Raw genomic sequence first — 25,896 nt, forward strand, 5'->3', positions numbered from 1 at the left:
CCCGGTGACTGTCAAGCACCTGTTACACATAATTTTGTTGGCTCTTTACACTAGCACAATGGGGTAGGTATTTAGTCACTGTTTTATGGAGGAGAAAATGGGCTCAGAGAAGTGGTCACTTGCTCATGGTTCAAGCTTTAGGATTTGTACTTAGGTCAGTTCAGTTCCAATCTGAGCTCAGGGACAGGGTACTGGAAATATGGTGGAACAAGCAGGTTCACCCTTGGCCTGATGGAAAAAAAAAGAGGCTCATCCTTACAGTGAGATCTCTGACTGCAGTGTGAGCTTACAAAGAAGAGATCTGACCTGGCAGATATCTGAGGGCACATGCCCTACATAGGTCACCTAATGTTAAAAAGGAACCCTGATGGAAGGGGCTGGTAAGAGTGTCCCAGGCAGAGAACGTAATGTGTGCAAAGGCTTTGAATTGGGAGCGTCATCTGGAAACAGGGACAACAGAGGTGGCCATTGTGGCTGGAACAGAGTGAGCGAAGGGGAGAGAGGAAGGATATGAAGTGAAAGGGAAGTGGAAGGAAATTACAGTGGGGTACAGATGATCCTTGAACAATGCAGGAGTTAGGGACAACAGACCCACCAGATACAACTTTCTTTTTAAAAGATTTATTTATTCCTATAAGAACCGGGGTATAGGCCAGATGTGCGGGAGGGCGAGAGGATTCATCAGAGACAGAGTGGGGAACAGAACAGGCAGATGAACTGAAATACACTGCTGAGGGGCGCAGAGGGCGCGACAGGAGAAGTCCGCTATGCCATGTGGGACCCTTGCCACCTGGCCGGGATCGAACCAGTGCTGCAGAGGCTGCGGACAGCCTCACAGCGGCGCGCTCAACCGCCTGCGCCCCCAGGGAGGCCCCCAGATATAACTTTTGACTCCTTAAAACCTTAATGCTGCTAGCTTGCCGTTGACTAGAAGCTTTATCAGGAACATAAAACAGTTGATGAACATGTATTTTGTGTTATGTATTGCATGCTTACAATGCATTAAGCTAGAAAGAAGAAATTTTATTAAGAAAATAGTTGTTGGGGCCTCCCTGGTGGCTCAAGGGGTTAAGACACTGCAGCCTCTGCAGCATGAGTTTGATCCCCAGCCAGGGAGCTACCCACATGGCGCAGCAGATCTCTCCTCATTCACCTGCTGCTCCTCTCAGCAGTGGATTTCAGTCAATCTGCCTGTTCTGTGCTCCACTCTGTCTCTGATGAATCCTCTCACCCCACCTCCCCACACCACTGGCCTGTACCCCAGTTCTTGTATGAATAAATAAATAAATCTTAAAAAAAAAAAAGAAGAAGAAGAAAATAGTTGTGAAGAGGAAAAGGAAGGGTTTTAAAAACACCTGGTGGCACAAGGGGTTATATCTCAGCACTATGAAGATAGCCACAGCCACTGCAGCACAAGTTTGATCCCTGGCTTGGGAGCTAATCCATATGGAACAGCAGACCTCTCCTTTCTTGCCTGCTGCTCCCCTCAGCAGTGTATTTCAGTAGATCTGACTGTTCTGCTTCCCACTCTGTCTCCGGTGAATCCTCTCACTCCCACACATCTGGCCTGTACCCCAGTTCTTGTATGCATAAATAAAATAAATCTTAAAAAAAAACAAACAGGGTCTCCCTGGTGATGCAGCGGTTTAGCGCTGGGCTGCGAAGCTGCCCGCAGCCTCTGCAGCGCCGGTTCAATCCCCTGCCACAAGGGCGGGGCCCATGTGGCACGCAGACCTCTCATTCTAGCCCGCTGCTCCCCTCAGCAATGTGCTTCGGTCCTTCTGCCTGTTCTGCTCCCCGCTCTGGCTCTGCTGAATTCTCTCACCCTCCCGCGCTTCTGACTGTACCCAGTGCTTGTATAAATAAATAAATAAATAAATAAATAAATAAATAAATCTTTAAAAAAAATAAAATAAACAAGTGAATCAGGGCTGGGGCGAGTGGTTCTGCAACTTTGGGGGCCTGATGTGGCGGTGCAGATCCACCAGGGGGCGCCAGGCTCTAATGAAGCAGATTCTGGGTGTTTCCCCATCAATACAGCAAAGCCTCAGGTTCCTGGGATGAAGGCTTCCACCTTGCCAGCAGCAGAAACAACATCTCAAAAAGGATCATGATCTTTTCCAGAATCAGGAAAAAATATCCACCTGCAATTACACGCTCTTGGGTTTGGGGGAACATGTGAGCACAGGCTGGGATGGGTCTCAGACCCACAAAGGTGCCAGGATCTCCCAACTAACCTGGATCCCAGACTCTTCACAGACTTCATTGCATGGTGTCACTGTTTGTTGATCTGTTTGCTTGTTCAGCAGTTGAAGCCACTTGTGAATAGGGGGCTCCCTAAGGCATGGGGTTACTCCATGATCCGAGTCCATGGATATTAACTGTTAAACCCATTTGGCAGGAAAATAGATACCCAGAGGGAAGAAAAAAATAATGTGGGCTGGTGTTGGGATTGTCCAGAGGTCTTCTAGGAGGGGTGAGTGGGGTCTGGGTGCGGAGGGAGATGCTCTTGGGGCAGGATGCATGTGCCCCACCCACCTCCCCCGGGATCTGGCACATAGCTGCATTGAGGTCCTTGGCTACAATCCTTTTTTTCCAAGAAGGGTGAGGCAGTTTGTGGGAAGTAGCCATGGGGGTTATTTATAGAGGTCACAGGAAATCCCCAAAGAGTCAGAACCTCACCCGGAGGCTGGACCACAGGGTCGGGGAGGGGGTCAGCCAATTGCTCTCTGGCTGGTACTCAGCCCCTGCTGGGGCCTCAGGAAAGCCATCAGCCTGGGGGAGTCAGAGCTATATGGTCATGGCAGGAGAGAAAGGAATGGGGCTGGGGACTACATCTGGGACATCTAGGAGGGCTGCCTGGAAGAGGAAGCAAGTGCCTAGAATAACTGGAGCAAGTGCTGTACTGTGTGTGGAGGGAGGGGGCACAAAAGAGCCGAGGGTCCCTCTGGACCAGTATGGGAGTTGTACTGGACGCTGAGGCTGATGAAGTCAGGGTGTTGGACAGCTGAGTCAAGGTCCAGTCATGGAGGCCAGGTTGGTGGGTTGGTATCCTGTGATGTTCCAGTTGGGAGAGACTGCCCAAGAGTCAGAGAATTGTGCCGATTGTTTGGACAGTTTAGTGACTATTACTATAGCCATTTCTCAGATGATAAAATGAAGGCTGAGATGGATTGATCCAAGATTCAAATCCAGAATGACTGGGTCCAGAACCCCAAATTAGGCTTTCTCTCCAAGACTTGCAGGCTGCCTAGCCAATAGGTTAGAGGTCAGGGACGTTCCCCACTTCCTTGGGGCCTCAGACTGGCCCGTCTAGGTGGCCTGGCCTGGCTGACCCCCTGCCCTGGCTTGGCGGGGCCCCAGCCGAGTGTTTCCTGCAGCCGCTGTCTCTCACCCGTGTTTCCGGATCCAGGAAATATCGCTCCTTTGTCCCTCCTGGCTGGCCTGCCCTAAGTGTGGCGTTGCCAACCTCAGCTTGCCTGACTCATCCCCCGTCTGTCCAGGGTCTCAGAGAATGGGGAGGGGGGAGTTGGGGGAAGGAGAGAAGGGGAGGGAGAGGGGGATCTGAGGGGGAAAGGACCAGTTGAGATTCTACATCATAATTTTGGGGTCATTTTTCCATCATGCTTTGCTTCCTGGGGTTATTAATTTTCAGAGATTAAGTCCCAGAAATGGGGTTTCTGAATCAAAGGATTTGTGCAGCTTGACTATTATTAAATGTCACCAAACTCATTTCCAGAAGGGCCATAACCAGATTTGTATTTCTACCAGTCTGGTAGGAAATTTCTCCTTTATGTCTTCACCAACAGTGGCTATTAGGATTTTTAAACATTCCCCACCCCTCCAGTCTGCTGGGTACAAGTGGTCTTCCCATGTCCCACTAATGTCTTTCCCCAGCTACCCTCTAATTTAGTGTCCTATTAGTTGATGCATGCCAAACTGGACACCAGTGTTCTTTCTGAAATCCCATTTTGCCAAAAATAAAACCAAACAAAACAAATGTCCTAGGACTCTTGTGAGACTGTTCCTGGAATCATTTTGTCGAGAAGTTCCTGCCATTAACAGCAGCTTGCGGCATCCTGGCAATTGTCAATACAATTGCAAACCAAGAAAAACAAAAGCCACAAATTATTAAAATGCTTTTTAAGAAACTCTTTTTAAATATCTGTTTTTTTTTTTTCATGTATGGAGAGTCCTACACCTGCAAAAGGGGGACATTGGCACCCCACCCTCCCCACTCCCAGATTGAATGCTCTTCTGAACTGGGGACTTTAGGGAAGGAGTTCTTGTTTCTAGTATTTTCTTCCCCAAGGCCCTGAGACACCTTTTCAAAGCAAAAATCATGACTCTGGGGCCTCCCTGGTGGTGCAAGGGGTTAAGCACAGTACTATAAAGCTACATGCAGCCTCTGCCTCTGCCCGCCAGGGAGCTCTGCCGGCCAGGGAGCTACCCACATGGCACAGCAGACCTTTCCTGACTTGCCCGCTGCTCCCCTCAGCAGTGTATTTCAGTCAATCCACCTGTTATGCTCCCCACTCTGTCTCTGGCGAATCCTCTCACCCCCCGCACCTCTGGCCTGTACCTCAGTTCTTGTATGCATAAATAAATAAATCTTTTAAAAAATCATGACTCTGGAATATTTGAAGGATTTTCTAATGTTTATTTGGTGTCACTAACATTTATAAGGCTGGGTGTGGGGAGAGAGGGTCATGAGGGAGTGGGTGAGCTACCCTCACCCCAGGGCCACGTGAGGAGCCTAGAAACCCTCAGAAAGGAAAAGATAAATGTCTCCCCTTTCTGCTTCCAGGTCTGGCACTCTAGTGGTGACAGGTGAGAAACCCTGGGGGATAAGGAATTGGAGGAGGGGTCGTGGGGTCATGGGGCTGTGTGGAGGGGCGGGAAGCTGTGTGTGTGGATGGGTGGGAAGCTAGATGCTGTGCCTGGAGGGATGTGAAATGGAGCCAGGGCTGGGCAGACAGAGGGTACATGCATTGCTGTCGCTGTGTCTCTTGGCCGTGTGTGCTGTTATCGCCACGGCACCAAGGCATCCCTGCGTCCATCTGTGATATTGTCGTGGCATCTATGGGTGTGTGGTGTGGTGTGGGCCTGTGAGAGTACTATGGGGTGTGGCTGGGTGGGGACAGCGTGGGGCACAGGCCAGGGGCACCCAATTTGCTGTGTGTGCAGAAGTTGCGGACTTCGGTCCTGACTGCATCCTGTGCCGCGGGTGTCTTGCCGTGCCGTTTCTGCTGACCAGCCAGTCTGGGGCACCCCTTGGTCCTTGGGGCCCAGAGCCTCCTCAGCCACTAGGGTGGGAAGGAGATGGGAATGCAACAGTGGGTCAGACAGAAGGCTGGAAGGACAAACCTTGGATGGGGTCAGCCTTACCTCCCCCAGGCCTGGTCTTGCTTCCAAGGACCCTAGGGCTCCTTTGGGGCTATCCTCCCCATGAGACTCCTGCATGTTGAACTCTCAGGACCGGTGGGATGCAAATGTTTGCCTTTCCATTATATAAATGAAGACACTGAGGTTCAGAGCAGCACCTCGTACCCCAGACTTGGTCTGCGGCCTGTCTGACCCTGTTATTTGCTTCCTAAGGCCTTGGGGATCCTGGGAATTTGCCCCAAAGTCCCTGGGCCACCCTTGGACCCTGAGGCACAATCTCACAGCCCTCTTCTGTTTACACAGAACCAACCAGGTCTGGACCCTAACTCATTCCAGGCAGGGTTTTCAATGAGCCTGCCCTTGCTCCTATATTCTGTATGGCTCCCCAGTACTCACAGGACAAAACTAGATCCTCTGGACCTGGCTTTCAAGACTCCACCAACTCTGCCCCCACCAGACCTCCCCACCAGGGACTTGAACCCTGCCAAGGTCCCCCAAATTTCCAAGATTAACACTGCTTCCCCTTCTGCCCCCTGCCTTTGCAGAAGCCATCCTGCTGTCTGGGATGCCCTTCCCCCTCCCAGGCCTGGCAGAAGTTCTCATGAGGGGTCAGGGGTTGGCGCAAAGGCTGCTTCCTGGTGGGGGAGGTGGGGGCCTCAGCCAAGTCCTGCTTCCTCTGGCCCCCCTCCCTTCCTTCCCTGGCTCTTCCCTGGGGCCCCACTTGCCGCACGTTCCTTGGCTGATTCCTGCTCCCCCTCCCCCTTCCAGGCTCCTGGCCAGTCCTGATATCCATTCTTCACACACTCCTGCCCGCTGGCCTGCCATGTTTCAGAGACTGAGGCCCCTGATCCCCTACCATCACTCACTTTGACCAGTGAGTCCCCTGGCCTTTGCCTCCCAGCGTCACCCTAGGATCTCACCTCCTCGCACTTGCCCCCTCCTTCACGCCCCTCTACCCCAGCCTCTCACGCAAACTCACCAGGTCCTGCCACAGGGTCTTTGCATGCACTGTATGGGCAGCCTGGTGTACCTTCCCCCTATGGCTCTGTGAAGTCTCTACTCAAATGTCACTCTCTCTCAAGATCAGGGGACCCTGTCTTGGCCCCCCATGAAAAATTCCAACCTCCTCACAACATCTCATCCCTTTTCTGTCTCGCTCATACTCAAGGGGTCCTAAATGACTCATCTCTATCACCTGGCACCCCATAGTGAGCCCACGAGGTCAGGGATTTCTGTCCTTCACTCCTTCCCATATTCTTTGGCTGAACGAACAAAGGAATCATAATAGCGATGGCAAGTGAACCTGAGCACATTTGCTGTATGCCAGCTCACAACTGGTGCTGAACTCCCACCCTTGACCTTCCACATTGAGACTTCTGCCATCTCTACCCACGCAGCCCCAGAGCCAACATTTACCCAATATTTGTCTTTATATCAACTGTTTTTTTTAAACTGAAATAAATTGATTGCCAAAGAAGATCCATCAATAGGGACCTCCCTGGTGGCCTGGGGTTAAGTCTCAGCACCACCACCACAAGGGCCCACCAGAAAGGCCTGAGTTCCATCCCTGGCCAGGGAGCTGACCCGCAAGGCGCAGCAGACCTCTCCTGGCTCACCCGCTGCTCCCCTCAGCAGTGTATTTCAGTCAGTCTGCCTGTTCTGTTCCCCTCTCTGTCTCTGGTGAATCCTCTTACATCCGCCCTCCCCTCTTCCACCTCTGGTCTACAGCCCTGTTCTTGTACACAAAAATAAATATATAAAATCTTTTTTAAAAATCCATCAATAGAAAGTCTATCAATAGAAAACAATTTAAAATGTTCAATTTAAAGGCAAGATCTTCCGATCAAGTTGGGGTGACTCCAGGTCTGTCCTGGTTTTGTGAACATGGGAGATGCATGTGTCTGGAGGGTGTCATTAGGGTGGGTGCGTTAGCATCTGGGAAATGTTCTCAAGCCCCCAAGGAAGGGAAAGGAGCGGAATAGGAGTTGACCCTCTCTGCTCTGGAAGGGGAGGGTTTAATGCAGGGCACTGGATTTGGCCCTGCATTGGGCACATAGCAAATTTAGATGTTATGACTCTATGAGCCTGGAGTGTCCAGTGATGACTGAAAATCCAGAGCTGCAGCATCCTACCCACCTGGGACTTTGCAGGTGCCTCTCTTTTCCTCCCTCCTTTTCCTAATAAACCTGTCCTTTTAAAATGTAAAGAGAGAGAGAGAGAGAGAGAGAGAGAGAGAGAGACTCCAGAGCTGATGGCGCCTGCTCACCCGTTCCCTCTCCCAGGGGCAGGCAGATCAAGGCTGGAGCCCAGCAGCCCTTCCTGCGACCCTGCAGTGAGAAGCAGAAGGGCCCTGGCTTAAGTAAGCATTGTTTTCTCAGCAGGGGGACGTCACTTGGGGTAAACAATGTCAAGAGCTTCCCCGGTCTCAGTTGGGACCAGGACAAGCCTGGGCTGAGAGGCTGGCTCCAGCCCGGACCCGCTGACGCATGACCCGCATGACCCGGGGCTGGTCACTTCCTTGGGGCCTCAGTTCCCTCCTCTGAGAAATGGGGTTAGTAATAATAGAAGCTCCTTCCTTGCCACCAGGGCTCTGGGCCAAGCTGTGGAGAGGAAAACTGTTTGCTCGGAGCAGGGATCTCGTCCCCTCTCCTGTACCCCCAGCTCAGCCAGCCCTCTCTGCAGACTCCCCGTGGGATTTCTCCCAGAGCTGGGTGTCCAGAGCGTTCTGTGAGCGCTGCGTCGTGTGAGGGGCTGAGTGCCCTGTCAGAGGGAGTTTGTAGGAAGAGGCATGGTGGGGATGGAGTCGGATGTGGAGGACTCTGGGTGGATAGTTGGCGACGGCTCTGGAGGTCAGTTTGGCCCCCAGACCTGCGTTTAGCACCCCGCCCCAGGCTGGAAGAGACCCAGGGTTGACAATACCAGGCGGCCAGGCCAACGAAGGTACAGGCTTTGGGGTCAGAGAGATCTGACTCAAAGTCCTGAGTGCCTCTCGGAGCCTCGGATTTTATCCTGCCTATGGGAACAACAAAGACCACTTCCTCCGTCAGGCCTGATGGGACCATAGCCCAGACCCCAGAAGGACCACATGATGTTCTCGAGGTGACGGCCTGAGCCACCCTCCCTGCGACACGCGGGGTGTCGTCCAATAGAGGAGCAGATCCTGGGAGGCGGTGAGGAGGCTACAGCCAAGTGTGTGCTAAAGACCCTTGATGTGCCCTGGTGAAGGCCTTGGCCCTTGCTCTAGCCATTTGTGGACAACGTTTTACAGTTGGCAAAGGCTTTTCCAAGTGAGCAGGGAGGACAGGGGACTCTCAGAAGCTGCTGTCGCTCCCTCTTGCCCTCCACCCCAGCCTGGCTTCTGGGCCTTTGTCCTGGTTACTCTTGCTGCCTGCCCATGGTTACCCCTGCTCTCTGCCAGGCATGCTCCTGCTCATTTTCCAGCTCAGTGTCTCCTCCTCACAGGGGCATCCCCTTGCCTGTCTGGAGGTCAGTCATCTGGTTTCATGTCCCAGCTCTGCCTCTCCCTGTTCTGTTAGCTGGGGCACAAGGCACACCCTCTCTGTGCCTAATTTTCCTCATCCAGAAAGTGGGGATCACAACAGGTCACTCACTCACTCACTGATGAGGGTTGTGAGGATTGAATGAGTTAACTGTGCAGAGTGCTCAGAACTGTGCTGGGCTCATGGTGGGCATCTAATTATTACAGACTTTCATCACCTTTCTTATGGCTTCTTCACTGTCTTTCCCGCCCCTGAATGGGGCGAGAGATGTGTCTGTGTCACTGCTGTATCCTCTGGGGGCTGGCATAGAGCCTGGTAGAAAGCAGGTGCTTGGGCTTCCCTGGTGGTGCAAGGGGTTAAGCACAGCACTGTGAAGCAATCTGCACCTCTGCAGCACGAGTTCAATCCCCTGGCCAGCCAGGGAGCTACCTGCTGCACCTCCCCCTGCAGTGACCTTTAGGGCTAATGGCTTTCGCCACAGTCCCTAGGTCCGGCTGGGCAAGGAACCAGGGCGCAGGGGGAGAACAGCAAAACTCCCTGAAGCAGGGGGAGAACAGCAAAACCCCCTGAAGACATAGATAAGACAGAAGCCTGTTGAAAGATAACGACCCCAAGGAGCCACTACAGGAATGCTGACCGCAAGGAACCTTATCTCACCTTCTCAAGACCCACAAACTTTATTCTACTACAACTGTCTCTCTAAAATCTTTTCCCTTTCTAAAATCTTTTCTCTTTCTCTGTCTAAAAAGGTCATTGGTTGCTGATTAAAAAAGAACATACGAAATCTAATAACTAGGCTAATTCAAATGAAACGTTACTAAACTCTGTGTATTAATAGAACTGTTAGCTTAATAATTTCTCTGTTGTATGCTTAGCCTTGTTAGTATTAATTTTAATGATAAAAATATTACATTGTGAAAAGTAAAACTCACCCATGCTAATTAATAGTAATTTAGTGGTAGTGAGTAGTTAAAACAAAAAAGTAATCACATAAAACAAAAAGAAAAATTAATAGCCTAACTACTTAGGAATGCGCCTGGGTCCAGATGTAAATCACTGCCCTGTCAATGATAAGCTAAACCTATAAGCAAGCTGATTTCTTCACTGATGTTCGCCATTCCTATGCCTTTAGAAAAACATATATATACTGGTCACCAACTCAAAGAAAATTACACTCAGATTTACACTCTCTCTTGAAGTGCGTCTGTTTGTCATTTCTTTCGCTGACTCCCTGACCACCCTGCATGCTTCTCTCAACCCTGAGAGGGCCTCATTGTCTACTGCTGTGCTGGTCCGCGGCAGCTACCCACATGGCGCAGCAGACCTCTCCTGTCTCGCCCGCTGCTCCCCTCAGCAGTGTATTTCAGTCAGTCTGCCTGTTCTGTTCCCCACTGTCTCTGGTGAATACTTTCACCCCCCATACCTCTGGCCTGTACCCCAGCTCTTGAATGCATAAATAAATAAAAAATAACCTTAAAAAAAAAAAAAGAAAGCAGGCACTCATAAGGAAGCAACAAGTACGGGATGAGCTTCCCTCTGCTCTGGTCCTGTTCCCAGCCTCATCCAAAGCCCTGAGACTGAACTGTCTCATCCTGCCAGCGCCTTACCTGGGTGGGGATATGGCATTGCCTGAAGGGAGCCTTTGGGATTCCAAGATCATCTTCTTGAATTCCTCTAGTTCAGCACGGTCTGAAAGAGAAAGGAAGAGGTAGAGTGTGACCTACTGCAACAGGAGCCCCCACTCCTGGGCTACAGCTGCATCTGGCAGCCTGGCATACAAGGTAGAAAGGAGTCACCATCCCTATTCTACCCTCCATCACTCACCAATGGGTGGGGGGTTGGGGGCTGGGACCACAGGCCTTGGCAGGGATATCAGCTGGGACTGTGGGAAGAAGGATAGAGAGAGGTTAGTAGCTACCAGAGTTTCTGGATAAGTCCAGGGAAGCTCCAGCTCTTCCACATCCTTAGATACCTGGGTCTGAGGTCCTTCCAGGGTGTAAAAACAGACAGATACCATGGAGAGGGACATGTGATAAAGGATGTACAATCCCTACACCCAATCTCCCTCAAATGACTGGTGACTCTAGGGACTGACTTCCCTTGGCAGCCCCCAGAGAGCCCATCCTGCAGGAATGGCTGGTCCCACAGTCTTAGCACCACCCTGACCTCAATCCATGACTGCAGCTGAGTCCATGCACCTGCCCAGTTCCCTCTAGACTAAAGCAAACCTGCTCTGTAAACCTAATGTATCTCAAGCCTCAATGCTATCCCGTGAATAAACCGAGCCAGTCCTTCCAAACTCGAAATCCAAAACCAGTTCATAACCTGGTCACTTAAAATCTGATCCCAATATGAAAATGGAAACTTTCTTAGACTCAAGTCCAGTCCTAATGACAAATCTGATCTGATTGTAACTTTAGATCTAACTCTGCCCCTAAGCCATCCCCTAGATCTGGCCATTATGAACAATCCAACCCCCAACCCTATTCCCCCATCATCAGCCCTGGGGTCTGCCATGGCCACCCAAAAACACCTTCCTAACGCCACACTCAATTTCAGTGCAGCCTTAGACCACAACCTCTGCCTGAAACAGAATGTCCCAGTCCACTGAGGATCAGCATCCACATATCTTCTACTCTGCATCCAACCCTGACTCTCTTTACCCCAACCCAATGTATCCCAACCCTAAGCCAGGGTCACCTAATCATTTTACCTCAAATAGATCTAGCACCAGCCCTATTCAACCCCCAACAGCCACCCTAAACCCAACCCAATCTCAACAGCTAATCCATGGTCAATGCCAAGTCCAGTATTAATGCACATGAAATCCTAAACCTACTCTTGGCACCAAACTTCTAATCATCTCTAAAGCCACCAGCCACTTACACCTAACTGTGCCTCAATTCCAGCTTTAGTGCCTCAACTCAACTCAATTCCAAAGGCACTGAAATCCCAGATTCACGTCTCACCAGCCCTAGATCCAACAGCCACCCTGCAAGTGACCCCTCACCCAACTTTTTACCTTTCCTTGAAACCCAAAACTCAACCCCAATACTAAGGTTAGTAAAATCTTAGCTAGAATCCAGTCCTTAACCCAGATCAATTGCAGACATAGACGTCACTAGGAACTCGCCTTGACCTCATTCTAAACAGGAGTTCTACATCCACAACAAACCTTCCTCTAGACCTGCTTCAACGCTCATCATAATCCCAGTGCCCCTCTCAACCCTAACCTATTTCCCCACAACCTTCAACTCAATCCTACATTCCAACCTTGAAACAAACCCCCCAGTGAATCCCTAATCCTAACCTAAATCAATTTTTATATTCACCGGCCACCCTAATCTCAACCCCGATCCTTACCCCTTTCTCAAGGTCATTCCCAATTCCCAATTCCATCCTAATCCTCATGACAATTAAATCCCATATTCATACATAAACACGATCCTAAACCCAACTCTGGACTCTACAGCCACTACCAGTGATGCCAGCCTTGATTCTAAATTCACTTTCAATGCCGAAGCTCAACCCAATTCCAAAGCAGTCAAAATTCTAGACCTGCTCTTCACTCAACCCTGAACCACAGAGTCACCCTACCTTAAACTGAACCCTAAAAGCTTTCCCAGTGTTGATCCCCATTCCAGGCTCTGCCCCAATCCTCACATCACTGAGACTCTTAAGGGAGTCCCAACTAACTTCATCTAGACCAGTAAGATGATCTCAAACCCAGGTTCAAACCCAAATTCAACAGCCCCACAAATTTGACTTCCAGACCCAACCCCAAGGCTACCTGAATCTGGGCCCACACACCCACCTTGGCCCTTAAGCAGGTGTCCAGGGCCAAGTCCTTGGACGCCAGCTGTATCTTGAGCTGCTCGGCTTCCTTCTTCTTCTCCTCCAGTTCCTTGGCCAGGTTGTCTCGCTCCTTCCTCAGTGTCGCCTTTTCCTCCAGCGCGAGCTGGGTCTGCCTAGCACATTCTGCATGGAGCTTGGTCTCCCGGGCCTGGGCCTCCTTCTCCATCTTCTGCTTGGCCTCCTCGCTGGCCTGCAGACGCTGCTCAGTCTCCAGCTTCTGGCGCTGGAGGTCTGAGTTCTCACGTGTCACATGTTCGATGTCAGCCCGCAGGCTCCGTGCCAGCTCCTCCGCCTTGGCACTCATGAGGGTGGGCAGGAGCTCGCAGATCCTCCGGGTGGAACTCAGTTCTGAGGAGTAAAGGCTGTAGCTCATGGCGTCGAGGTTGCGTGAGATGATGGAGTCCTGCCAGACTTTAAGCAGCGCCTCCTCAAACTTGCCCTTGTCAAACCGGAGGCACAAGCTGAACACCTTCTGCCGCTCTCCCTCTGCCAGCCGTAGTTCTTGCTGCACCTGTTCCCGGTTCTTGGCACACTGAGTAGTCTGCTCCTCTGCCAGTCGCTTGCCCAGTGCCAGGGTCTCCTTATCCTTGGCACATGTCACCTTCTCCTTTGCCATCTCCCCCTCTACATCCTTGATCTTCTGGTTCAGTGACAGGACCACGGCTAGGGATACAAACACAAAGTTTGGGGGCTGCCAAGACACGGGACAGGGAAATCTGCCAGCCCACTCTCGGTTGTGAAGCCCACTCACCAACATGCGTCTTGTTATTTTCCTTGCATTGCTTGAGGCATTGCTCCTCACTTGAGATGATGGCAGCTATGAACGGCAGTTTGCTGTTGTGTATCATCTGCCCAGGTGGGACACCAGAGAGAGCTCAGTGGGTGGCCCCTCACCCGAGTCCCCAGGGCGGCCCAGGGCTTCAGGGCTGGGGCCCCAGATCTCGCACCCAGGTAACCTGTGTTGGCCTGGTTCAAGAGGGCGTGGCTCCTTAGGGGGGATGTTGGTCTGACCTTCAAAAGTTGCAACTGAATACTGTTTGGCATAAAAAAGGAACTGTGCACTGACACATGCTGGAACTTGGGGAAACCTTGAAACGTTAGCTCACAGTCACAGTCAACTGATTTTTGACAAGGATGCTGTCATGGGCTGAATGATATACCCCCAGCCCACCCCCCCCAAATCTGTATGTCCTTACCCCCAGCACCAGAGAATGTACTTGGAGACATATTTGGAGACAGGGTCTTTACAGAAATGATTAAGTTAAGATGAGGTCATTAGGGTAGATCCTGATCCAATAGGATTGGTGTACTTATTGGAGGACACTTATTTTTAGTTTTTCATTATTAAGGGGAAATTTGAACATGGATTCAAGGAAGAAGACAGTGGTCTAGAAGCCAAGGAGAGAAGCTGGAACACCTTCTTCCTTCACAGGAACCAGCCCTCCTGACACCTTGATCTTGTGCATGTGCAAAAATAAATTTTTATTGTTTGAACATCCATCCAGTGTGTGGTACTTTGTTAAGGTAACCCTAGAAAACTAATACAGGTGCCATGGTCGTGCCATGGGGAAAGAAGAGTATTCAATAAATACTGGTGGTGCAAGGGGTTAAGACACAACCAATGATGCTGTCTGCAGCCACTGCAGCTTGAGTTCGATCCCCGGCCAGGGAGCTACCCACATGGTGCAGCAGACCTCTCCTGTCTTGCCCGCTGCTCCCCTCAGCAGTGTATTTCAGTCAATCTGCCTGTTCTGTTCCCCACTCTGTCTCTGGTGAATCCTCTCACTCCCCACCCCCACATCTCTACCCTGTACCCCAGCTCTTGTATGCATAAATAAATAAATCTTTAAAAAAAAAAAGGAAAAGAAAAGTATTCAATAAAGGTTCTGGAATAACTGAAATGCCACAGGCCAAGGAATGATGCTGGGCTCCTACCTTGCATCATATATAAAAATTACTAAAAATGAACCAAAATCCTAAAGAACAAAAGCTATGAAACTTCTTAGAGGAAAACGTAGGTGTTCACTCTGCATGATCTTGGATTTGGCAAAAGGAAAAATAGATGTGTGAAAAGTGTGTGAAAAGACCTTCACCATTGTTAGTCATTGTGGACTGAAAATACACTGCTCCCCTCAGCAGTGTATTTCAGTCTCTCTGCCTGTTTTGTTCCTCGCTCTGTCTCTGGTGAATCCTCTCAACCCCCACACCTCTGGCCTGTACCCCAGTTCTTGTATGCATAAATAAATCTTAAAAATAATAAAACCAATAAAGGGCAGGAACAAGTGCTAGTGAGAAAGTGTAGAAATGGGAATTCTCTGACAGCACAGGTGGGCATGCAGAAAGGAAACAGTTGTAGAAAACAGCTGGCTATTCCTCACAATGTTAAACATTGCATACCCAAGAGGAAGGGACATATGTGTCCATACAAAAAATTGCTCACAAATGCTCAAGGCAGCACTACTCACACTCACCAAAAGGTGGAAACAACTAAACCATTCACCAAGAAATGATGGATTAACTCTATCCATTCTCTCATTACTCAGCCATAGAAAGGTGTGAAGCCCTGGCACATGCTACAACATGGATGAGCCTAAAAATGAGATGCTGAGGGCCAGATCAGAGGCAAAAGGTCACATGGTATCTGATCCATTGATAGAAAAGTCCAGATCAGACAGATCTACAGACAGAAGGCAGATGAGCAGGAGTCAGGGACCACGGGAGGGGTGCGTGACCGCTCATGGGGATGTGGTTTCCTTTTGGGGTCATGGTATGTTCTGGAACTAGATGGAGGGCTGGTTGCGCAACATTGTGAATACAGTAAAATTATGTAAATAAAGCTATTTTATAAGAAAGTGTATAGCAAAGCCTGTACCTTCTAAACTTTGGAACAGAACCCCCTACCAAAATATAACAACCAAAGAAGAGCACGAAGGATTTGTCTTTCTGCTATCCTCATCCTACTTCTTTGGAGTTGACCCTCCAATAATGTCCTGGGGGAAGGGAATGACAGAAATAGCTCTGAAAGTTCTAGTGACTTCCATTTTCTCAAGCCTTAGTCACAGAAAGGGAAGATCTGCAGGTATAAGCAAGGAGAATTGATTTGAAACATGAAGTGAGAAGGAGGTTTTCTTCCAGCTGGGGAAGGTGATGAAATGGGAACCCCAGGATGCTCGGTCACACCTCGGGCCCAGGTCCCTGTGCCTTGACACAGGCTGGGTGGGGCAGAGTCAAAAAAAAAAAAAATCACTGCATTAAACTCTCCTTTCACTTCCAGGTCCAGGGCCAGAAGTGCAGTTTTGTATTTGCAGAGAATTTAAGAAAAGAAATGTTTCTTAGCCTTGATGGGAGAAAGACTTAAGATTCAAACCCACTACCATCAGACATGGAGCTTGCCAGATTGGGGTGGGGGCTGCTTCCCAGCATCGGTGCCCCTTCCCAGGATGGAGGGAGTACAGCCTGGAACCCAAGGAACCCCAGAACCCCTAGAGAAAACCCTGAAAAGAAAAAGTATAATTTTTCAAAATTTGAAGTTATAATGTTCCAGATTCTTAGATTTCAGATATTCTGTGATGGAGGAGTCCAGGGTGCTGGGAAGACTGTGAGCATCTAAAACTTTGTGATCCTGGAATTCCTAAGGGCTCCTGGATCCAACGGGCACACACATTCTAGAAGAGCAGAATGGGCTGATCCCTGGGAATGAGAAATCTGAGAGGGCCTGCCGGGCCTGAGGGGCATCTGTAGAGGAACACAACACTGTTCTGGAGTTTGAGGGGAGGATATAGTCCACTGAGGGGCTGAGAGGGTAAGTTCTGTTTTGGAGTTGTCTAAGGGGGTACATAGTCCATCCTGGGGTCTTGGGGGGGGGGTCATCCCATTTTAGGAATCTGAGGGTGATCTGTCCATCCTTGAAGGCTTGATGGGGGAATTTACCCCATTCTTGGAGTTTGAGGGAATGTACTACATTCTGGGAGGCCCCAGAGTGATCCATCCTTCATTGGGATTTGAGGAGGAACTCACCCCACTTTGGGAGTCTGAGGAGGACCTATCCTTCATTGAGGAATTGAGGGGAAGCAACTCATCCATTTTGGAGGTCCAAGGGAACCCACCTTCCCTCAGGGGTTTGAGAGGGAGAGAATCACCTTTCCTTAGGCAAGTCTGAGAGGAGTATACATCCTTCCTGCTGGCTGGGGAGCACTGGGTGTTCCGGGGCCCCAGCAGAGCCGCTTCCTTCCAAAGCCCCCCACCTCAATGAGCCAGGAGAAACTGAGGCACTCCCCACCCCCCAATCTCTCAGCCAGGTGCAGCCTCTACTTGGTGTCTTGGGGCTGCAGAACTTCCCCAGAGGGTGTGTGTGTGTGTGTTCTTGTATGAGAGAGAGAGAGAATATGAATATCATGGGTGATTATTGAGTCCAATGAGCTTGGCATGAGTGAGAAGTTAGAGGGGGCAACAGACTCCAGGAAACCCCCTAGGGTCCCCTATTCCAGCCCGGCAGGAAAGGGAACTTGTCTCAGGCCTCCATTGTTCCCTAAGCTTTTCTCTGTATCCTGGGGTCCAGTGACATGGTTTTTCTAAAGTAGTAGATACCCAGCATGAAGCAAATATGAGCTGTTCATTACCCATTTTACTGAGTAAGAAGCAAATGCTTTGAGTTTTTCTTTAGCCAACTTATTTGTAGCTACTGTGCATTGCACATGCAAAGTGCTTTGGCATATTAAATCAGGGGCCCAGTTATGGACAGGATGCCCAGTTATACCTGAATTCCAGAGAGAGAATGAACAAAAAAAGATTTAGTATAAGTATATACCAAATTTTGCATGGGATATACTCACACTAACAAAATCTGTATTGTTTATCTACACAGGCGCCTCAGATGAAAGTAGAGCCTGTGCCTGTCCCCATCTCATGGGCAAAGTTTAGAGGGATGATGTGACTTGCCCTAGGGGCCAGGGTGCCCAAGTCCCACCCATAGATTTACCTGCAACCTTACCCGTTCATTGTTACACTGGCGGAAGCTGGCGTTGATTGCGTCCAGGTCTCGGCGGGTGCTCAGCAGCTGCTGCTGGATGGACTCCTTAGATTTGGCGGTGAGGTTGAGCACCTTGGAAAGGTTGGCCCGGGTGGCTGTGAGCCCCACCACCTGGGTGTACAGGGTCTGCGCGCGTTGCTCGGTGGCCTGCAGGTTGGACTCGGTGTTCTCGTGCGGGTTGCCGTAGACCATGAAGAGAACGAGGCCCACGATGATGAGGAACTGGATGAGTGAGACGAAAAGGAAAAAGTAGCGCAGGTAGTACCAGCAGCCCCGGGAGCTGCTCCCTGCCCGCGTGTAGGGCCCTCCGTGTTCCACGGCCAGGCCCATCGCTGAGTGGGGCTGCCCGCCCTGTGCACCGCTCTGCTCAGTGGCTTGGCCTGTTCTGCGCGGCAGCGGCTGCCCCTTCTGGACCCTGCCGAGGTGGGGAGTGTTTATATTACTCCTCTTAATACTTCCTCTGCCTGGCTCCTTCCTGGCCAGGAGGAAGCAGGGGGCTGCGGGTTATCACAACAATCCCGTGAAGGGTGGGGGCCCAGGCAGCGGGGCTGATTAACACTGGGAGGGGCGCTCGCTGCATTGCTGCCTATTCTCTCCTTTCATCAGCCTGATCTTTGGGGGGAGGGGGGGCAGGGAGGAAACTGAGTCACAGGGGTAAAAAGGGACTGCCTCCGGTGTTCATGTCCACAGGGCTGACCTTAGCTCCTTGAGGGCCTGGCGATTCCACCTCCAGGCAGAGCCGCTTAATTGCGCTAAATCATGCTGAGCGCGCAGCCCAGGCACAGGCATGTAGTAGGTGCTTCGTAATTGGCACACACGGAGCGGGCAGATCCCTGGGCAGTGGAGATCAGGTTCTGCCCAATAGCCCATTCCTGTGGGCACTTAAGTGCTCGGGCAGCAGTGCGTGCAGCGAACCTGGGTGCCGGGCTGTGGAAAGAAGCCGGGCCTGAGTGAGCCCAGGGGAGGGGCTTCTTTTGTTTGTGCCTTGGTTTCCCCCTCTGTGGGAGGATGCCTGGGTCACAGGGTGGTGAGAAAGGATTTGCTGTAGTTATTACTATTGGTTTCAGCTGGCAGCATTACCTGGGCTTTCCATGAGGTGGAAAGCAGATGCGCAGGGTGGGTGGCACACAGGCGCGGGCCTGCAGGGGTCCTCTAGAGTAGGATGCATCTAGGAGGCAGAAGTTGGGTTGGGAAGGAGGAAGTTCCCAGGGGTGGGCAGGAAACCCCTGTCTGACTTTTGGCCTTTGCAACCACCCGGTAATTCCTGATTCCGGACCCTTCCCAGGCTGGCGAAGGGAAGACAGTTGGGGTCTGCAAGTAATGCCCAACCAGTTATTTCTCTAGGTTGACCAGGCCTACCCAGAGGCCCCCCACCCCCAAAAACGGGGAGTAGGAGAGGGACATTGTCCATCTTCCACCTCCGTTATTGGGGGTCACAAAGGTAGAGTGTATATGTAGTTTCAATTTAGGTCTCTCGAGTTGAGACCTGACTGTGTGACCTGGGATAAGCGACTTCTCTTTGTCAGCATGCTTGACATACACTCAGCCTTAATAAATAGTGGCATTTTTTAAGGTGAGAGGGGCTGGATCATGTGTAGTTTTTGATGCTAGGCTGAGGAACTGAGGCACTGTTATGATAACCCAGGTCTGTGGGAGCACTGAGGGGAGGGAGCGTGACGGGGTAGAACCTGGGTGACAAGAGTCCATGCTCAGGAATGGGGAAAATATTTGGACCAATAAGGAGTGTGACATTGGTGGTGTGTATTTAAGATCCAGGCTATTTGTAATGATATACTAATGATGTTGCATATATGTATACATCAACACTATCATCAAGGAAAAAGAAAACAACCATAAATTCCCAGAAAAGTAAAAAGCCACCCTTCACCTAATGGTGCAGATGTGCTACAATTTTGAGCAACTGTTCCAGTGTAAGAACTAGAATTTCAAATATACACACTAATGTCATTGTATCAAATTGCAAAATACTGTTGCTTCTTTTTGGCAATATAATCTCACATTTTTTTAAAATTTAATTTTGCATAGAAGAACTGGGGTGCAGGCCAGAGATGTGAGGGGTGAGAGGACCCATCAGAGACAGGGCAGGGAGCAGAACAGGCAGATCTACCGAAATACACTGCTGAGGGGAACAATGGGTGAGACAAAAGAGGTCTGCTGTGCTGTGTGTGCCCAGTGGGTTAGATCCCTGGCTGCGGATAGCACTGAGACTCAATCCCTAGGCCACCAGGGAGGCCCTGATCTCACATCTTTGATTTGTAAATGTTTCTTTTTCAACTAACTTGTTTTAATAATTAGATATTTTCAGGGGGCCTCCCTGGTGGTACAAGGGGTTGAGTCTCAGCACTATGATGCTTTCAGCAGCCACTGCAGCAGGAGTTGGATCCCCGGTCAGGGAGCTATCCACATGGCGTGGCAGACCTCTCCTGTCTTGCCTGCTGCTCCCCTCAGCAGTGTATTTCAGTAGATCCACAGGGTCTGCTCCCCCTCTGTCTATGGTGAATCCTCTCACCCACCCCGCCCCCGCACCTCTGGCCTGTACCCCAGCTCTTTTATGCATAAATAAAATAAACCTTTAAAATATTAGATCGGGCCTCCCGGGTGGCACAAGAGGTTGAGTGCAGCACTGTGAAGCTGTCGCAGTCTCTGCAGCATGGGTTCAATTCCCGGCTGGCCAGGGAGATTCCCACATGGCAGGGCAGACCTCTCCTGTCTTGCCTGCTGCTCCCCTCAGCAGTATGTTTTGGTCATTCTGCCTGTTCTGCTCCCTGCTCTGTCTCTGGCGAATTCTCTTGCCCTCCTGTGCCTCTGGCCTGTACCCCAGTGCTTATATAAATAAATAAAACTTGGGCCTCCCCTGTGGCGCAGCGGTTGAACGCTGAGTTGGCAAGATGCTAGCAGCCTCTGCAGTGCCGGCTTGATCCCTGGCTGCTCCCCGGCCACCAGAGGAGGGTCCCACATGGTGCGCAGACCTCTCCTGCTGCCTGCTGCTCCCCTCAGCAGTGTACTTCGGTCCTTCTGCCTGTTCTGCTCCCCGCTCTGGCTCTGGTGAATTCTCTCACCCTCCCGCGCTTCTGACTGTACCCAGTGCTTGTATAAATAAATAAATCAATCTTAAAAATAAATAAATCTTTAAGAAAAGATAAAAAAATAGATCTTTTTAAATGGAAAGATCATGATGAAACTTCTTTTTGCTCAATAGTATGTCTTCCAGATCTGTTGATTGCTTGTGCCTACTGTTAAGGTTTTCATCACATACGTTACCATAATAACTATCAGTGGACATTTAGACTATTTATAATTTTTTGTTTTAATGAATAAAATAAGAGTTAATATCAAACCCTCACAAGTGAAATCTGGATTCCAAAGCAGTTACATTTGACATTTTGACAGCTGTAACTAACTTGTACTTCAAAGAAGTTCTTTTCCTTGACACCCCTGCCAGCAATGTCTAACAACACTTTCTGAATATAAGCTGCATGTGTCCCTGGACAGAAAATTCCAGTGGGAGGAGGTGGGCAACCGGCCCTTGGATGAGCAATGGCCCCAATGTGAGTGTTTTTTTCCTGAAAACAATTTGTCACATTCACAGGAAGTTTTGGGCATGAATCTCTGAATTCCCTCCAGGGTCATCACAAAATGAGGCTTTCGCTTTACACTCCGTTTTTTTTTTTCTAAATTAAAAATAATTATGGGCTAAAAAACCCAAAACAATTTTGTTTTATTTGTTTGGACACAAAAGGGTGAACTGTCATGAGGAAGTCAACTCTGTGTCACACCCTGAAAACTGACACTGAAGTTTCTTGCAAGATGCAAGATTTTCAAAAATTCTCACAGAACTCCAGGAAGGTCTTGAGGAAGTGGTATTTGTAGTCAAGAAAAAATCAGTGAAGTTCAGAAAATGCTTTGCTTTTATGCCAATGAGTTGGTTTTGGTTATATTCAGGTGAAATTACATTTTTTGCTTGCAGGTGACAGAGAAGGCAGTGACCCCTTTGAAGAAGAACAGCCTGTCCTCATTGGTTGGGCCTCTGTGTTCCCAGGTGAAAAGGGGTGATCTACTTTCTTACATGGGACTGAGGAGCTGTCTGTCCCAAGTGCCCTCCAGCCACAGCTGTGTCCAGGCCAGGGCCGGTATCTAGGAACATGTGGTAGGTACAGGGGTGGAGACACAGAGATAAAGAGATTCAGAGACAGAAAGACTTTTTTTTATTAATTAATTTGGAGCTCCCTGGTAGTGCAAGGGGCTAAGCACCACACTGTGAAGCAATCTGCACCTCTGCAGCACGAGTTCAACCCCCCAGCAGGCCAGGGAGCAACCCACATGGTGAAGCAGACCTCTTCTGTCTCGCCCGCTGCTCCCCTCAGCAGTGTATTTCAGTCTGTCTGCCTGTTCTGCTCCCCACTCTGTCTCTGGTGAATCCTCTCACCCCCCGCACATCTGGCCTGTACCCCAGTTCTTATATGCATAAATAAATAAATCTTTAAAAAAATAATAATAATAAATTAATTAATTTATATTTTACATCGTTCATTTTTAAACAATGTTTGCTCCCCGCCCCCCCCCTCAGGTGTAGTCCCCATAAAATTTCCTCCACCAATTCACCTATGCACCATCACCACAGTCCCTTGTGCTCCTCCCTCCCTTCCTCTGACCCCTCTCTCCTCCCCTGCAGGATGTCTCTGGTTTATAATTGTCTGTTTGTTTTTGTTTTGTTGTGTTGTGTTTTGTATTGTTATTATTTTTCCCCCCTGATGAGAGACAGACAGATTTTGCGTGGTATTTAGACAAAGTGGAGAAAGGGAGACAGACAGAGCAAGGGCAAGTCAGGGGCTTGGAAGGCAGGGGGGGATCTCTCTTAGCATTGCTGTTTGTTCCAGTTTTTTAAAAAAGATTTTAAAAAAGATTTATTTATTCATGCATACTAGAGTTAGGGTGCAGGCCATGGGTGTGGGGTGGGGGGGGGTGAGAGAATTCACCAGAGACAGAGTGGGGAATCAGAGCAGATAGATTCACTGAAATACACTGCTGAGGGGAGCAGCGGGCAAGACAGGAGAGGTCTGCTGCGCCATGTGGGTAGCTCCCTGGCCAGGGATCAAACTTGTGCTGCAGTGGCTGCGGATAGCTTCATAGTGCTGAGACTTAACCCCTTGCGCCACTGGGAGGCCTGTTTGTTCTTCTTTGTCTCAGCCAGGGGACTATCGCCCTTGTCATCCCCAATCCTTATCTACTTCCTGTCCTGTGGTCTCCTCCAGGATTCAGAGCCCTCAGCCTCTGCCCTCCCTCTCTCCTCAGCTGTCTCTGACACCGGCTCTGCTTTTCCTATCTTCCCAACTGTCTCTGATGGTGCCCTTCCTGCTCACACACCTGCTATGGCTTCCCCAAGGGAGTTGACTTGAAGGGATCTGGTGAGGTCAGGATGGAGCAAGCAGAATAAATTAATAATAATGATAATATTTTAGTCCCATTTACAACCCTGAGCCCAGCCCTGAAGATGGATCAGCCCTTGACTCCACAGCTCCACAGTGTAGGGGGTGGTCTTACGTTCCTGGGGTTCTAGACAAGGCGAGGACAGTCTCTGATTCTCCATCCCCAGCTGACTCCAAGAGGGAAGGTGTTTCATGTTCGCTTCTGGATTTATGCCCGCTTTGGGGGTCTCAGGTCTACTACCCTCACGATCTCGGTCCCTCAGCAGGCAGTAATCAGGTCCGATACTGGGGCGACCCCTGGTGGCGGTAGCGGTACATAGCGACTAGACACTAGTTCCCAGCCTCACTTCCTCCTGGAGTGTGTATGTGCGAGGCTCCAGTTCTTCCTCCCGGTTGCCCTCCTCCCAGGTGAAGGCGCGGACAAGATAAGGCGTTTCCAAGGTGGACAAGATAATTTCACAAGACAGGCTGGGGGGGGAGTGTCAGAATTCCAAGGGCTCCCACTACCTCTCCCCGCCTCCCCCGCCCCATACCAGCATCTTGGGAGTTTTTCAAACAAACTTTAATTGTTTAAAAAGTAATACATGTGCAATTCTTAAAATGCAAGCTTTACAAAAATGCAAACCGAGAAACATGAGACTGTCTCCCCCCAGCAAGCGCAGTGTCCTGATTCCCATTCCAGAGGGCATAACTGTGACCAGTGTTACCTCAGAGAGATTTGGATAAAAGACCCCCCGCCTCAGTCCCACATTTTAGAAAATGTACACAAATTATCACGCTTGCTTTTTACACAAATACATATTGATATGATATGCTTCAACAGTTGTATAGTATTCTGCTGTGTGGATGGATGGATACCCATTTTAAAATCCCCAAAAGGTGGGCATTGAAGTTGTTCCCAATTTTTGATAATACCAAGAATGTGTCATTCTCTCCCCCACCCTCACCCTTTGTCTTCTTTTAAAAAGTAACTTTTAGGGGGAATAATTTCAGATTTACAGAAAAGTTGCAGATATGCAGAATTCCTGAATTACCCTCAACCGGTTTCATCCAATGTTAACATCTTAGATACCATAATATATTAGTCAAAACTAACAAATTAACTGAGTACATTAAACCTAGTATATTTTAGATTTTGATTTCTCCATTAAGTGTTTTTCTGTTCCAGCATCCAACCCACAAAACTGCATTGCATTTAACCCATCATTTTGTATACATGTGTAAATATGGTTCTAGAAATATTCCCAGAGAGGGAATTGATGGGTCAAAGGTTATGTGTACTTTTTATTTTGAGAGATTCTAGAACATTGCTCTGCCAAGTGATTGTACCAACAAGCGGTCTTAACCAGCATGGGGTGAGAATTGCTAGTTTCCCTACAGCAAGGCCAACACTGTGTATTTGTAAACTTTTAATTTGCTGTAGCTTGTTTCTTTGCCAAGCTAGTGGATAGAAAGTGGAACCACATTGTTTCAATTTGCATTTCAATTGCAGGAGTGAGGTTGGACACTTTTTTTTGTTAATGTTTCATTTAACTGACTGTCCATGTTCTTTGCCCATTTTTCTACTTTTGTTTGAAAAATTAATTTATAAGAATGCCTCACATTATAAGGAATGTTTATTCCCTGCATAAAAAAACAGTCGAAATGGGTCTTTATTTTCTTCCAAAGGGTTTTCTAGCTAGTGGGTCACATATAGGAAAGTTTCAGTTCATTCTCTTGGGTTTTCTATGTATAAAATTCACCAGCAGATAATATAATTGGGTTGAATTGCTTCTGAGAAACTCCTGCCAAAAATATCAACCTGAAATTCATCATAAGGAATTATCACCCAAAGCCAGTCTCAGAATCCACAGAATGGCTGACCTGACTTTTAAAAAATGCCAGTGTCATGAAAGGCAAAGTCAGACTAAGGAATGGCCTAGAATAAAGGAGGTGAGAGAATTTGATAAACACAGTGTGTGAGTCAGGGCATTCTTCTGTATTAAAGGACATTATTAGAATGCTTGACAAAATGTGATTAAGGTCTGTAGATTAGTGCGATGGTAAAATTTGATGTGTCGATTTCCAGCTGTCTGTACTTATACTGTGATTATGTGAGAAAATGTCCTATATTTAGGAAATGCATACTCAAGTATTTGTAGGTAAAAGGACATAATTTCTGCAAGTTTTTCAGAGAGAGAGAGAGCAAGAGCACAACGTGGTAAAAATTAACATTCGTGGAATCTAGGTGAAGGATATCCAGGAATTCTTTGTACTAATCTTCCAATTTTTCTGTGAGCCTGAAGTTAGGTTAAATATAAAGTTAAGAGACAAAAACAATATGGAATTGGTCATGAAATTGTTGATATTTCTGTTTTTTGACTTATGTAAGCAGTACTTTCATATGATTCAACTTCTACTTCTTCCTTTTTTCTAATAGTTGTACCCTATTACTTTTTCTTAATAATGGTCATCCTTATCTTGGTCCTGATTTTGATGATCTTTTTATAACTTTTCTCATTAGATCCATTAGTATGGTTAATTTTATTTACAGGCCTCCAAATGTTAAACCATCCTTACATGTCAGGAATGTCCCTTTTGTTGTGGTGTTTTTAAAAATGTGTTACTTGGTTCTCTTTGCTAAAAATCCATTTTGGAGTTTTTTACACTCTTCCCAGTGAGAGGGGTGTGTAGTTTTCCT

The 25,896-nt window shown here is 48.9% G+C and overlaps 1 protein-coding gene across 1 annotated transcript; it reads right to left on the bottom strand.

Annotated features, from left to right (window-relative positions):
• Nucleotides 1-10,488: 10,488 nt before the first annotated feature.
• Nucleotides 10,489-18,099, bottom strand: PLVAP (plasmalemma vesicle associated protein; the record flags this gene model as incomplete). The annotated part of the gene is made up of 6 exons (XM_084250024.1): nt 10,489-10,574; nt 10,710-10,767; nt 12,700-13,403; nt 13,492-13,588; nt 13,635-13,706; nt 17,731-18,099. 6 exons carry the CDS (start codon nt 18,097-18,099, stop codon nt 10,489-10,491), a joined length of 1,386 nt encoding a protein of 461 aa, XP_084106150.1.
• Nucleotides 18,100-25,896: the final 7,797 nt, after the last annotated feature.

The sequence above is a fragment of the Talpa europaea genome, assembly GCF_964194135.1.
Source record: "Talpa europaea genome assembly, chromosome: 12".
NCBI lineage: Eukaryota > Metazoa > Chordata > Mammalia > Eulipotyphla > Talpidae > Talpa > Talpa europaea.